The 14610-nt window shown below is 42.0% G+C and overlaps 1 protein-coding gene across 2 annotated transcripts in view; it reads left to right on the top strand.

The window, feature by feature from the left end:
* LOC119653887 (protein kinase C, brain isozyme) overlaps positions 1-14610 on the top strand; it is a 536905-nt gene that overhangs the window by 369035 nt on the left and 153260 nt on the right. Inside the window, exon 4 of one of the 2 annotated variants that reach the window (XM_038059007.1) lies at positions 10899-11010. The exons of the other annotated variant lie outside the window; for it this stretch is intronic. Within the exon in view, the coding sequence (XP_037914935.1) occupies positions 10899-11010 (112 nt within the window). The remainder of the gene's footprint in view (positions 1-10898; positions 11011-14610) is intronic. 2 annotated transcript variants of the gene reach the window in all.

Here is a 14610-nt window from a genome sequence, read left to right as displayed (position 1 = left end):
TGGGTCGATAAATATGAACGCTGAGCCGGTGCTAGAGAGTTGAGTTTGAAGTGGCGGAAGTGCAGTTTCGGAGGCAAATAAGAAAGGTGATAGGATAGGAACTGATTAGAAGACGCTGGACAGAAACGAAATAAAAATACGATTATGACAACTAGTATAGCGGGAGAGGCAAGAGAGGCATCGATTGAGAATGTGATTCATGGTGGATTCTCCCCTCCCTCTTTATCGCGGCACTCGAGTTCGATCGCCCCCTGTCAAGTCGTTATTTTTTCTTATTTTATGCCCCAGCTTTAAACCACATATTAGCTTCCGCTGGGTTCGCAGGATATTTTTTTTTTGCTTTCAGGTTCTGGCGCGGATGAAAGGATCGGTTTAATGGCATGGACGTTTGATGAAATTACACATGAGAGACTGAAATGCGCAAAGGATAAAATTTCTCCGAATAACCTTCTACTCGACTGAGGGTTCGCAATTTTTCTTAAGACCTCACCCTCAAAAATTGACGTCACGATTCATGATTCTCTGTTAGTAGGAATTACCGTACCAAACCATCCAATCTTATAGGGGCATAAGACATCGAACATCTGTCTTGCTAATGTACGGCCTATGGAAATCACCTCCACCGAATGAGAAAATCGATCTACTAACATCTCTTTTGATAGAGCCAGTGAACCAAACCGCGAGTATTCGATGACTTTTAACGCAATATGGTTAATTTTAAGAAGATTGTAACGTAAGACTTTCTTCAGTCAACAAAACGGAATGTACAGGTCTACAAATACATATCTTTCAAAATATGGGGGCCACAGGAGTTTACCCTGAATTTATTTACTCCATGCACGTCCGCTGAGGAGTTGAACTTGAGTAGAAGGTATATACGGACGGTCAACAAATTGCAGAGAATGTTTGTTATTACATGCGCCTAATGAAAATTCCTGTTAGTTAGTACCAATTGTCATGGATTTTATGATGATGATTTTAAGTTGTTGACGCCTGGGTAGGTAGGTAGGTATCAGTGGCCCCTCGGAGAAAGCCAATTAGCACTGTGGTGCGCCGTTTTGATCCTAAGACCGTGACTGCTATTATAAGAGCAGAGAGGCAGAGTCCAGCTGAATCATATCTTCAGAGCCAACCAGTAGCATTCACGAAAGAAAGCAGGTCTATCACCCTGCAGCTAGAAATCTCTTTAGGATACCCCAAGACTCAGTGTCCATACTATGACTAACTCTAGCTAGAGCTGGGTAATCGCACAGAAAGTGCCTAAGGGTTTCCCCTTCTTCTCTGCCGTAATTTTGTATGTATTTGCACGCATCTGGCACAAGCGCCCTCACGTTTGACTTCTCACAAGTGGTGAACGTTCGCCATCTGAGGCCCGCGGCTGCTAATTAGTACGAGTAGATTCCGTCCTTGACAGTTCAACACGTTTCTGGACTGCCCCACCAGCCTGGAGAATGTCGTCGCTGAGTACAAGGCCTTAATGGCCGCTTAGCTGTCGGTCAGAATGGCTATACTAGGTTTAGGTCTCGGATCATGCCCCAACCATCGACAGGCTTCCAGTATCGCCAGTAATTCCGCTTGGAATACACTGGCAAACCCTGGGTAACCGTACGACTCGGATGCACTATGTGTATTCGAGAAAATCCCCGCACCTATTTCACAGACAATTTTTGATCCGTTTGTGAAGAATACCATGTCATAGCCTTGTAACTTGCCACCGGTCTTCCACTCTGTCCTGGTTGGAAATTCCTCATAAAGTTCAGCTTGCGTGTAGTATAGTCACGCACGCTACAATGTATTTAATGTGGAGGTCTAAGGGGAGGAGATGCAGGAGTACATTGAGACCATTTGCCGGACAGGATTGCAGAGCCCCAGTAATATCTACAATTAAGCTTTGTTCTATTGTACGTTTTGCACAAAACCTGCCACCATACAATAGAGCCGTAGATTAAAATGGGACGCACCACGGCGGTGGACATGCAGAGAACCATGCTCGACCGGAGACCCTATTTCTTTACAAAGGTCCTCTGGCAAGCATAAAAAGCTATACACACCTTCTTAACCCTCAGTTCTATGTTCAATCTCCAATTTAATTTTGAATCCAGGATTATACCCAGATACTTCACATTGGGGAGAAGAACCAATCTTTGTTCATTTTGTAGGCGGTAGGTGAAGTTCAGGTTCCCTTGTCTTGGTGGTGAAGAGCAGCAGTTCCGTTTTAGTTGGGTTTATGCCCAGTCTGCATCTTTTGCGGCCCACAGGCACACCTTTCACAACGCTCCTTCATGATATCGCTCATAATGGACGGAAACACCACTGAATCTAATATTACCAAGTCGTCGCCATACGCCACCACCTTCACCCCGATCCTATCCAATATTCGCAAAATTTCGTCCATCGGTCAAGTTTTTGCCTGCAAGATTCAAGTGGATTATCCCGGTTCTTAGCAATGTGTATGCGCTTCCTTGGTGGCATTGGTAGTAACGTTGTTGAATGCTCCCTCTATATCCAAGAAGGCAGCTAGGGTATACTACCCGTACTGCAGTGACCGCTCAACGGTACCAATTACCTCGTGGATAGCAGTTTTTGCGAGTTTTCCTTTGCGGTAGGCATGCTGGGACTTGGAGAAAGGCGTTCTCTCCATAATCGCTCTTAAGTGGATGTGCCGGACACGCTCTAGGGTCTTCAACTCGAGCGTGTCTCTAAGACTGTGGTACGTTTTCTAGAAAGATCCGGTAAATATGGACAAGCCACAGCATAACCCTTTCCTGCTGCTTTTCAAGAAAGGATGGGCCCCTATGTTCCTTGCACAGAACCTAACTGAGCCTTGCGAATTCACTGGTCCTTTCAATGTTCTGACAATAGTCCAACCAGGACCACCGCTTCCTCTCTCATCGGTTTATTGCGTCTGCCCTCGGCTGTGCTATTCCCCTTGGCTTGGGGTCCCATTAACAATCTTTCCGGTGCAAAGAAGGGGATCCACGAACGGTAGCTTCGGCTCATCCACGGCCAGATCCACTTACCCCTAACACATGACCAGGAAGCAAACAGAGCTTCCTCAGTTATATGAGCCTACTCCCAGCCCGGCCGTACACACTCTTGGCCCGTCCGAAGACGTTTTCAGCGGGACCTGAAGCATAATCAGACCAGGTAGCCTATTGGCGCCTGCTACATTGCCAGTTCCTCAGCTGGAATCCTTGTGAGCAACTGTATTGCGTTCATCCGCGACAACGCATTCACTTCGTATTTTTGTTGATTGGCTATGAAATTACTTATAAAGTCCAATTGCTGCAAATTTCGGGTGAATACATAACCAAGATCTAATGGAGTTAAAAAGCTGTAATGTGACAATCCCCCACCATGGGAGGCTGAGACTTGTTTAGGCATTTAGGAAATGTCCTGTGGATCCCACTTCTACGCTGTAGGAGCAACATTTATCATGTTTTAACACTACTTTCAGTTCCGGACAGTTAGAATGCCAACAATACTCCTACATGTCCCTCTACTTTTCGAAAGGATAAACTTTCCACAATAATTGTTTGGCACTGACAGAAAAAATTGGAATATCAAGTAACATTTAAGATCTGACACTTCTGGGAAACTTGTTCCTAGCGCTTGATAGCAGGATTAGTAAATGCTACTGGCACTACAATTATTGGTTCCTATACTGGCATAGAGGAGATTGAAGCCTCCTTTTGTACGGCATTCGACGTTAGATTTTCCCATACAATACCTGATTCGAAATCCAGAGTAATTCCACAGTATTAAATCTAGACATAGAGTTTAAACGAGTTCTTTATTCCTGAACGAAGAAATCGAGTCTACCGTTGTTGTTATCTAAGAAGGAGACTCCAGCTCCAGAAGTTTTCTTTTTGAACCATCGGATTCCACGACATCAGTATGAATAGTCGCCCACTACTATCTCAGTTTTCTTTACTCTTGGGTTGAACTTTATATCTCCTACCAAGCAATTGTACGAGGACCCAATGCCATTAATATGTCTTCTAATGTTCTCTGCCCCCGACGTTTCACGTTTCCCAGTAGACTTAAACGAATTAGTCCGTGTGCACATGTAAATATCCATAGGCTGCAAATCAACTGGGAGCTGCACCAGTAATATCCAAGCGAGCAACTCCTTGAATTACCTCATAAGGCCTGAGCCCCTTGCGGAGACCAGGGCTGTGAGAGCCAATTTTTACATGTTTGTTCTAAAGAAACTTCTTATTTACAATAACTTAATACCTAACTAAAATATCATGGACACTATGCTCTCTAGCAATATCGCAAAGTTTTTGGACTGGCGCAGAATCAAAAGCCCCCTCAATGTGCTAAAATATCCCATCGCGTACTCGCCTTTCACGGTTGCACTCTTTGTCTTTCAAAACAAAGGAATGGAGAGCAAACTTTACTTTACGCAATCTTAAACATATTTCTAATATATGTGACCCTCAATAGATGGATGGGTACTCTTCAAATGCTTGAGGATGAAACGTTTGCGACATTTTACTAATAAATCATTCGAGCTTGGAGCTCGGAACTTCCTTTGTCGAGCTTTGAATTCTGATTTTTAATCAGTCAACTTTCCCAATTACACTTCTCGGTTCTTCGGGTCGGGTCTTCATGGTGTCCTGCACTGCTCCATAGATATTTCCTTCTTTGTCCGTTTTATTTTTGATGATACCCATTATTCTTTATCACTATCAGTAAATATCTATTTTCCAAAAAGCTGAATTAATTGAATCTCTATTCAAATCTCTCCATCTAGTACTAAGTTAAATTTTTATCAGGGGCGCGTTAAACCAAGAAGCTGTGTCTTAAACAATTTGTTCACCAATCATTGTAATTTTGAATTACACTCACCTAGATTCCATGCCGGACTAGGAAAACATCTCCTTCAACAACCAAGCGTGGTTGCGCGAGACAAAGCAAACAGGTTACCTTTAAACACTTGCAAATATCGTCAATGTCATTCGCAGCTGAGACACTTAAATGAGTCGGTAAAACGAAATACATATAATTGTATACCAGTATGTGCAAGTAAATAGCATGGCAATTTTTGTTGTATGATTATATAATTGAAGAATAGCACAATTATAAATAGCATTTAGGGTTGCGGTACGTTTGAAGATTGATAGGTTTCAAGTATACTAAACTAAAATTGAAAGGATTATTCTAAAATCACTATCTTTAAAGTTAGGTTCGTTTGTTTAATGTGGACTCAGGCCAAGATTTAGGAAATTAGAAATAGCATAATAAGAAGAATAAAAGTACTCTTTTGGACAGAAATTAGAAATACAATTGAAAGATTTTCTTTAGCGGGTCAGCTCAGTAAAATGGTTTGCATGTCGCGAGACTGCAGGTACTACAATCTATCTTATTCGCCTTTAGGAAGCTGTCAGACTTTGACATTTTTCGAAAATGATATAAGCAACTTTCCGTATTGGACCTGAAATCGCGATCACCTCTATGAGGCTATCTCCGTCTTTATAGAGCTTAAGGGACAGTTTCTGTCTATTTTTCGAATATTTAGTATTTAATTTAATTTTTTTGAAAATTTCACATGATTCTTTCCTGATGTTTCTTTAGTCTCCCCGCCGATTATAAATTTTTTATATGGAATAAAACCTTCTCAAAATAATCACATTCTCATCAAAATGCTCCAAGGAATTGCTTTCGGCTCTGTTATATACATCAACATTTAAAATTTAAAGATACTTGAGACAAAGTCATCTATAAGATAGTCATCACTTGACTCTCAACTTCTGTTTGATCGGTAATGTGTTATGATTATGAAACTGTTGGGCCAAAGTCAGCTGTTAGGTTCATATGACAATTATTACTTTTGAGTACTTCAGTTCCTCTCACACCATTAACAAAATTTTATGTCACCTTAATTCAATGTATTAAGATTGCACCAGATCCTAAACTGAAATTGGAAATATAAAAAATATCGGTTCGACCCCGCACACCTCCCAAATTATTGGTGCTAACCAAAATCTCCTGGAGGTACATGACATACAAAAATTATTCGCACAATTATTCACATCCAATCATCTTACGATTTTTCTGTTAACATAAAGTTTCTTGAATTCACTATTGTTAAAACTGAAAACTATTTCTTAGCTCCAAAGCTAAATAAAAACTTTTACAAAATCAGTTTTACAATGGATTTAATAGAAATATACGCGACAAAAAATATATTTGCATTTGGATAAGGTTTGTTATCCTCAATAGAAATCCACACTCCGACTTCTTTAACACAGGCACTAAACACTTCCTGTTAATCCTTCCTCGGCCTAAAAATGTTCTTCTCCATTAATCAAGTGATTGGCCAGTTGTCCCAAACAAAAGAATCAAAATCTGCCTGCTCCCTGCCTCGAACAATCAGTCGTAAATTCATCACCCAGACCTCCGACAGTAAGAAGTACAGGTTGTGCTCGCCTAAATTCGGATAATGTGGTGCTCCTTCACAGCTTCACGAACCTACAGACAATTTACAATTTATTGCCTGCGCCGATCCGTAAAGCTAAAATATATTTAATTGCACGCTAGCATTGGTATGTTCATAACATTATGATGCGAAATATTGATATCGAAAAAGACCAAAAAGTTCCCAATATGGTACTCTCAGAAAAGCACGGTTTCGATCTAATTTATTATAATTTTGTTAATAATTGTAGGATTCTATATATTATAGCCTGTGCTTTCTCAAAGTCGTAGTTGCATTCCTAGAGTGAATCCAAGGAGAATTTTCCAGTAAATTTCTCAAGTGTAATAATATACTCCTGTTAGCTTGAGCAATGCATTTTCAAAGTTAGATTTTTCTCTACCAAAAAATCCTCTTGACTTTCCCTAAATTTTTCGTTTTTGTATTTTGAAAGGATAAGTCCCTCCCTTTCTCATTCCACTAGTTCGTAAATAATTTCAAATCTGAGACTTGTTTTAGGAAGTACTAATCAAACGCTTCGTTTTGATACTCCTCACCCATATTTTCCGAGAAAAGAATGTTTATACTCCCTTCGCAAGTATGGGGAGCCCTTTTTGAACTCAAGACAAAGGCATGCTATTCAATCCCTCCTTGGGACTGAAATCCCTATTGACTATGAAAAGTTTCCATATGTCCAAATTTCATGTCAATAGGAATACCCTTTCTGAGAAAAGTGCATATGGCAGATATGTAGTGAATCGATTTAATTAAGGTTTTGTTTCGTCAAACGGTCAATTGAATGAAAAGTAGTAAATACTTCTCAAAGAACTAAATTATCTAAGTTTCTGTCTTGGTGTAAGCCGAATCTGGAAAAGGAATATTTAGGCTAAGCGGATATAGTGATAAACCAAAAATAGACCAAAGATCACAGTTTAGTTTGGAATACAGAGCTCCTCTCTTCTAAAGTGATGAGCAAATCAGTGAACCAGTTAGGAATTACCACTTTCAACTAAAAGGAAATGAGAGGACTTAAAATATCGAACTTCTGCAATAACCAAAATCAGAGATACTAGGGTTGTTAACGTCAATCAGAACTGAACGCGCATTGGCTGGATATTTTTAAAGTTATTTCAAAAATATTTCAAACTTACCGGCAAAACGGGAGTTGGGATACCTTTTTTTTGTTTGGGAGTAGGATAGGTGAGTGCGTTTACGCACAGAGTGTTGGATTTCCGCAACAGCACGCCATTAGATCATCGGAGAGATGGTGCCCATCCGGAGGTGTACCTCTATTCACAGCTCTGGTCAAGTGGTTGCCTCCAAGATCGGAGTGAATTACCCTGCCTTTTAGCATGAATGTAATCCAATGCGTAACATACCCCTCCAATTCAATGGTGGTCGAGGCTTCCTTGATGCGTTGCTACTAGCGTTGTTGAATGCTCCCTCTATATCAAAGAAAATAACTGTACTGTAGTGACCGCTCAACCGTGCCAATTGCCTCGTAGAGAGCGATTTCCTTCTTTTCCTTGGGGGTAGGCATGCTGGGACTCACTCGCTATAATCGCCCTTAAGTGGATGCCCAGGACGCGTTCTAGGGTTGGACTCCCGCAACAGCACGCTATCGGACTACCAACTAAACACCTCCCTGTCATCAGAGAGCTAGCCTGGAACCGTTTGACACATTACTTCGGGCTAGCTCTCCCGCTCTCCCGGCTTTGGGAGCCTTAAAGTCAGGGAATTCCTTTCACAAACGGGAGAGGAGGGGAAGAAGGGAGTTGTTAGTTCAGCGAACCCCCAATCCCTCCGCCGGTCAATTTCAATCTTCTTCGCAATAAAAAGAGGCCGAACATAATGCGCAATACGATTCCAGCTGCCAGCGCTCTTCAGCATCTCTCTGACAATGTTGTCTGGAGAGAGCCACCCTGTGTCTGGATAAAGCTGCTGACGAAAACCGACCCACCTGTCGCAAGAGAAAGAGTGTGTTCAGCGGCGTCCACCGCTCCATGGCAGAATACACAATCATGAGATCGCGCCTTCCCGATCGTGTGCAGGTAAGACTGAAAACCTCCATGCCCACTTAGAAGTTGGATAAGGAAGTAATCAATCTCACCATGCATTCTGTTCAACCACGGGTCTAATTTGTCGATGAGCGGCGCAGTCCATCTTCCCCTTGGCTCATTTTGCCAAGAAAATTTCCACTCGGTAAGGATGCGTTGGCGTTCTTCACGGGCAACCACCTCTCTTAAGGGGGTCATCCCGTGTAAAGGCCGTTTTTTTTTGGCTTTCTTTAGAATTTTTTTGTAAAGTAGTGAATGAAGATACAACTACGAATTTTTCACCATATATTAACTGATATCTTGAGCATGCGTAGTAATTTTTTCAGCAAGATCAGATAGTTCGTTATTGAAATACAGAGCAATTTATACACCCATCTCCAAAAAAAGGTGCTGCTGCCACGCTAGAGGGCGCTACGATCAACGTAAAGAAAAAAGGAAACGGCATTTTAACGTGAAGACTTAACTACAGTCCGCAAACTAGGATTATTAAAAAATATTGAAAGGTAAATTTTTGTTGACGTGTTAAACTTTTTTTTCTGAATTTTGGTGTTTTTTTTAGGCTTCTTTAATGAATAAAAAAAAACTACTGAATGAATCGCAATTATCCTAGTTTGCGGACCGTAGAAATATGTTCTGAATAAGTCGTGAAAATTTCAAAGAATTTCTCTTAATAGATTTTGGGCTATGGTGGCAGCCGATTTTCAAGATGCGGTTTTGAGAAAAACGCCTTTAAAAAGTAGAACGCGATTTTTAGCCATAAAACCTTAACTGGCTATTAATCTGTTATACCTAATCCATAAACCTTAGGTTTCTTCAAGAAACACATGTACTGCCTTGGCTTCAATTCTTGTCCTTTTAGCGAAGTAATTCGAACGTCATTCGGACCGATAAATACGAGCTTTATTACGGCGATCGATATAATTCTGGCATGTGACTTATCACGTGTTCAACACTATTATTTCCTAACGACTCCGAATATCAAAAAATCACTTTACCCATATGTTCTACTATATCTAGATACAATTGATGCCAAAAACAAAAATGCGATTCCGATACAACTGATGCCAAAAACAAAAATTCGATTCCGCAGATCCGATACACGGGATGACCCCCTTAAGTTCTCACCCTTTCGGCGGTAGATAGCTTTACGCTCCTTGGCAAGGGGGGCAACGGAGATCACTCCCGCGATCACCATCACAGCTGGTGCGGAGACGGTGCGATAAGCAGACTGCACTTGTCCTTGTCAAAAGCATCAGCCTATACCTCCGCGCCATAGAGCAGAACCGACTGCGTTCCTCCCATAAGGAGACGTCTCGTAGTAGATATAGGGCCCCCGACATTCGCCATTAACCGACTCAAGCTGCAGCCCTGTCCACTGCTGCTTTGATTTGTTCGAAGAAGCTCATGTTCGAGTCGAGCATTAAACCAAGATATTTAACCGCTGGTTTTGACTATAGTCACCTCGCCAATCGATATGGGACGCAGGCTCGGGATTCTCCTTCTGATCAAGATGACTGCTTCGGTTTTTTCCAGCGCAATGCTGAAACCATTAGCAGCCGGATGACTGCTGGGGATATTAAGCCGCGCTTAACTGCACTTTCATCTTTTTTCGCACTCCTTATGAAGGATCCACTGAATTGCCAGCACATCCTGGAACTTGTATTACTAACGCATAAATTCATAACCTCTTGAGAGATTTATCAATCCCAATTCGCATTTTTAACTTTTTTGGGAACTGAGCATAAATGCGGCTCCGCACTGAGTGTGGGCCTCTTGCAATGGAAAGCAGTTGGACTACCAATTGTATACCTCCTCATCATCGAACTATGGAACCGTTTAACATATTACTTCGGTCTAGCTTTCTTATTGCCCTTCAAATTAGCAAATTCCTTTCACCAACAGAACGCGAGGGGATAGCCCACCTTTCACGTGAAAAGGAGCTGTGATCGACGCGTTGTCTCCCATTCCGTGCCTCACGAATTTTGTGCCAACAGGATTGAAAACCTCCATTCCGCTCGGAAGCTGGTTAAGAAAATAATCAACTCCTGATTCATACGAATGTTGACGGAGAGCAGCAGGGGTCAACTTCGCGACCACCATCGTTGCCGGCTCTAGGGCAGTATATAACAAAGAAAATGAGTAAAACTGTGAATTAAGTTAAAATATATTTGATGAAACAAAAATTAACACATTTTTTTTATAAAATAAATGTATTCCCTTTAACTAATGTTTAGATTAATTTGTTAACTATTTACGTTTCAAAATAAGAACGAACTGAAATATACCTTAAACAGAGGCTTCGGGATCTTCGACAAGGACAGGACCATATGCGAAAGCATGTATAACATAGAGTTATATTTTGATATATCTTTATTTCCAACGTACTTACAATTCAAATTTAATTTCTATATATTCAGGATTCGCAAAAGAAACACGATTTCGCGCCATTCACATACTCAAGCCCCACATTTTGTGACCATTGTGGGTCTCTCTTATACGGTGTTTACCACCAAGGACTTAAATGCTCAGGTAAATAAAACAAAAAGATATTAAGTAGAATTCTCTATAGAATTTACATTAATCCTTTTCATGGAATTTTTATAATGATATGAGAACCGACATTTTGGAAAAACCGACAAGCATCAATAAATAAATTCATTATTATTTGCAAGAATGGATATTTTTGCTGGAATGATATTGTTTCATAAAAGGGTATTTTTTGTAACTTGGGTTTCCATGTAAACTGTAATTTTCCAACCAAGGGAAATAATGATTCAATTATTTGATGAAATTTACATAAAGTAATTAACTTGCAAATTGACTGTATATTTATTATCAAAGTGAGGTTGGAAAATAAATAAAAGTGGCCAATTAGCAGCATCGTATCCATCCATATTGTAAACTATCTTTTGAAAGAATTTTTTAAAATAAACTGCAATTATCATCCTGGAAATTATCAACATTATTTACTTTATACCTGCTAATGAAAAAATAATTGGATGGAGTGAAAAAACCCTACTTTTAAAATTAAAGTGCATGAATTCTCCACATTATCCTGAAGAGTTTTCTGAAGAGTTTTTGAAACCACTCAGTATAGATCATATTTATATTCGTGCTGGTTTTAAAGGATTCATATTTTACGATTTTCATCTATCATAAAGAGGTTGTCTTCCTGCTTCATACATATCGTTAGTCCGCCGGCATTTACGAGTAATTTCACCATTGACATCCGCCCACAAACATATAAGAATTTTTCAGCAAAACTGCAAATCCAAGAGGAAACTCATAACGCTTCACAATCCTTCGAGCTGGATCATTTCATGTATATTCAGTAAAGTTTCAGTCTAAGCTCCTTCTCCTCTTTCCTCTGTCTTGAATTGCAAAACAAAACCTTATTAAAATCGGTTCAATGTCTGTCTGTCTTTTTTTTTGTGAGGAGGTGGAAATCTTCAAAAGACTCTGGCCTGGGCACGCCAGAGTGTGGGATTTTTACCCACTAAAACCAGCCCCGACTCCCCCTTACCACGTGCAACCACCTTTTGGTATTACACCACAGGGCGGAGTCTCCTTCCGTCTACCCGCGGGGTTCGTAACCGCGCCTTCCTCACTTCTTCTGCTTTTCGCAGTTTATTCTGGATTATAGCAATCATGGAAGTGAACGCATCCCAGTCTTCCTAACAGGCTACCATTCTCCGGACAAAATTTTCCGGTGATAGCACTTCACCTAGAGTTTCCTCTAGGTTCCTCCTTTCTTCCACGAACCTAGGACACTGGAAGAATACGTGCGCTGCGTCCTCTGGAACCCCATTGCAACTTGGGCAATTAGACGAGGTGTCCAATTTAACCCTGTACAACTATTGACGGTATCCTCCACAGCGGGTGAGAAACTGAGTGAGATTATAATTGATCTCCCCATGCTTTCTCTCCAGCCACTCCGCGATGGAAGGGATCAACCTGTAAGTTCAACGACCCTTTTCTGACTGGTTCCATCGCTGCTGCCATCTGCTTATGGATCTCTCCCTTTCGGCTTTTTTCACCTGAGATAAGGGAGAGATGGACCTGGTGTTATAAATATTCGTCATCTCGGTTGCCAGGATGTCAATCGGCATCATTCCCGAGATGACAAACGCTGCATCGTGTTAGACGGTCCTGAAGGCAGAACACACCCTCAAGAATGTTCTTCTGTAAACCGTACTCAGTTTATATGCATTGCCTAAAACCTGCGGTGCTTTTCCCCAAACTGGGACTGCATACAGCATGATAGAGTTCACCATCCTGGCTATGAGCAGCCTGCAAGTATGCCGCGGGCCTCCTACCTTCGGCATCATCCTTGCCAGATCCATACTCGTGGTGGATGCACATGATCATCACCCCCAGTATTTGATGGCCGCCTTGGAAGTCATGATACGATTCCCCATTCTAATGCAGGCGTAATTTCTTTTGCGGCGCTTAGTGATGAGGACCGCTTCCGTCTTTTCCTCCGCGAGTGCCAGTCCAGCACTCTCTAACCACGCCTGAACAACACTGATTGCTTCGCTTGAGTACAATTCAGCATCCTCGAGATGCTTTGCGACCACAACCAAGGCTATATCATTTGCGTAACGTTAAGTACTTCATTATGCATGATGTTCCACAGTAGTGGGCCCAGTACAGAGCACTGTGAGACACCCGCGGAGACAACATACTCTTTGGGTCCATACCAGAGTGTCCGCTCTTTCAAGTAGCTATCGATAATAGCGGCTATAATAGCGTCTATCTGACTGTCTGTCTTTCTTTTTTTTTTTTTTGGAAGAGGTGGAAATCTTCAAAAGACACTGGCCTGGATACGTCAGTGTATGGGATTCTTAGCCACTAAAACCAAACCCGACTCAGGATCGAATACACTACCCTAGCTATAAGCAACCTGGAAGCATGCCGTTGCTCTCCCACGTTCGGCAACATCCTTGCCAAGGCCACACATGCAGTGGATGCTTTGTCATAAACATACTGCACGTGTTGCTTATAGCTAAGCTTCCCGTCTGTCATAAATCCCAAGTTTTCGATGGCAGGCGTAGAAGTGATGATATGATGTCCAATTTGAATATGGGCAAAATTTCCTTTACGCGCTTGGTGAAGGGGACCACTTCTGCTTTTTCCTCCGCAAGTGTCAGGCCAGAGCTTTCTAGCCAACCGTTAACAGCACTGATTGCTTCGCATGAGTATAACTCTGCATCTTCGAGGTGCTTTGCGACCACAACCAACGCTATAACGTCGGCGTAGCCCACCGCCGTGGCTTCCGCCGGAAGAGGAAGACTAAGTACATCGTTGAACATGATGTTCCACAGAAGTGGACCCAGTACGAAGCCCTGTGGAACACCGGCGAAGACAGCATACTCCTGGGGTGCGTCATCGGTGTCATACCAAAGCCTCCGTTCTTGCAAATATCTGTTGACAATAGCTGCAAGATAAGCGGGAATACCAATCTTCGCCAGAGATTCCCGTATTAGGTTCCAATTGGCCGAATTGAATGCATTTCTCATATCCAGGGTCACTACCACAAATATTGATTTGCAAGTACTGCCCTTTCTGTGGATTGCATCTTCGGCGAAGCCAGTAACCATTTTGACGACACCAATGGTTGATCTGGCTTTACGGAACCCATACTGCCGATCTGAGAGACTTCCATGGCTCTCAACAACCGGGAGTAATCTATTATAGAATACTCGCTCTAGCATTTTGCCCACAGTGTCGAAAAGGCAAATAGATTTGTAGGAGGTTGGCTCACCTGAATGTTTACCAGCCAGGCAGTAGCAACTTCTATAGTTTCCATAATGCAGGAAATATCCCCTCAGACATGCACGTTTCGAACAACTCAGCGAACATGTCCGGTCTGGATTTCACGGCAAGCTTAAGAGCCCTATTCGGAACGCCATCCAGACCCGAAGCTTTGTTACCTCCTATCCTAGCGCAGATTTCCAGCAGCTTGTCACTGGTGAATCGCCCCATCACGATTCTATAGGCGCTCCCCCACGGGCTTAGGTCCGCTTCCGAACAACTCCTTAAAGCTTTCCCTCTTGCTCCGTTGGCCCCTATAGGCGCGCTCTTTTTGCCCTTGATCGATTCTGCCTACCGTTCTCTGAGCCACTCTTC

The sequence above is a fragment of the Hermetia illucens genome, chromosome 4 (assembly GCF_905115235.1).
Source record: "Hermetia illucens chromosome 4, iHerIll2.2.curated.20191125, whole genome shotgun sequence".
Taxonomy (NCBI): domain Eukaryota; kingdom Metazoa; phylum Arthropoda; class Insecta; order Diptera; family Stratiomyidae; genus Hermetia; species Hermetia illucens.
This window is presented reverse-complemented; position numbering and strand designations above follow the sequence as displayed.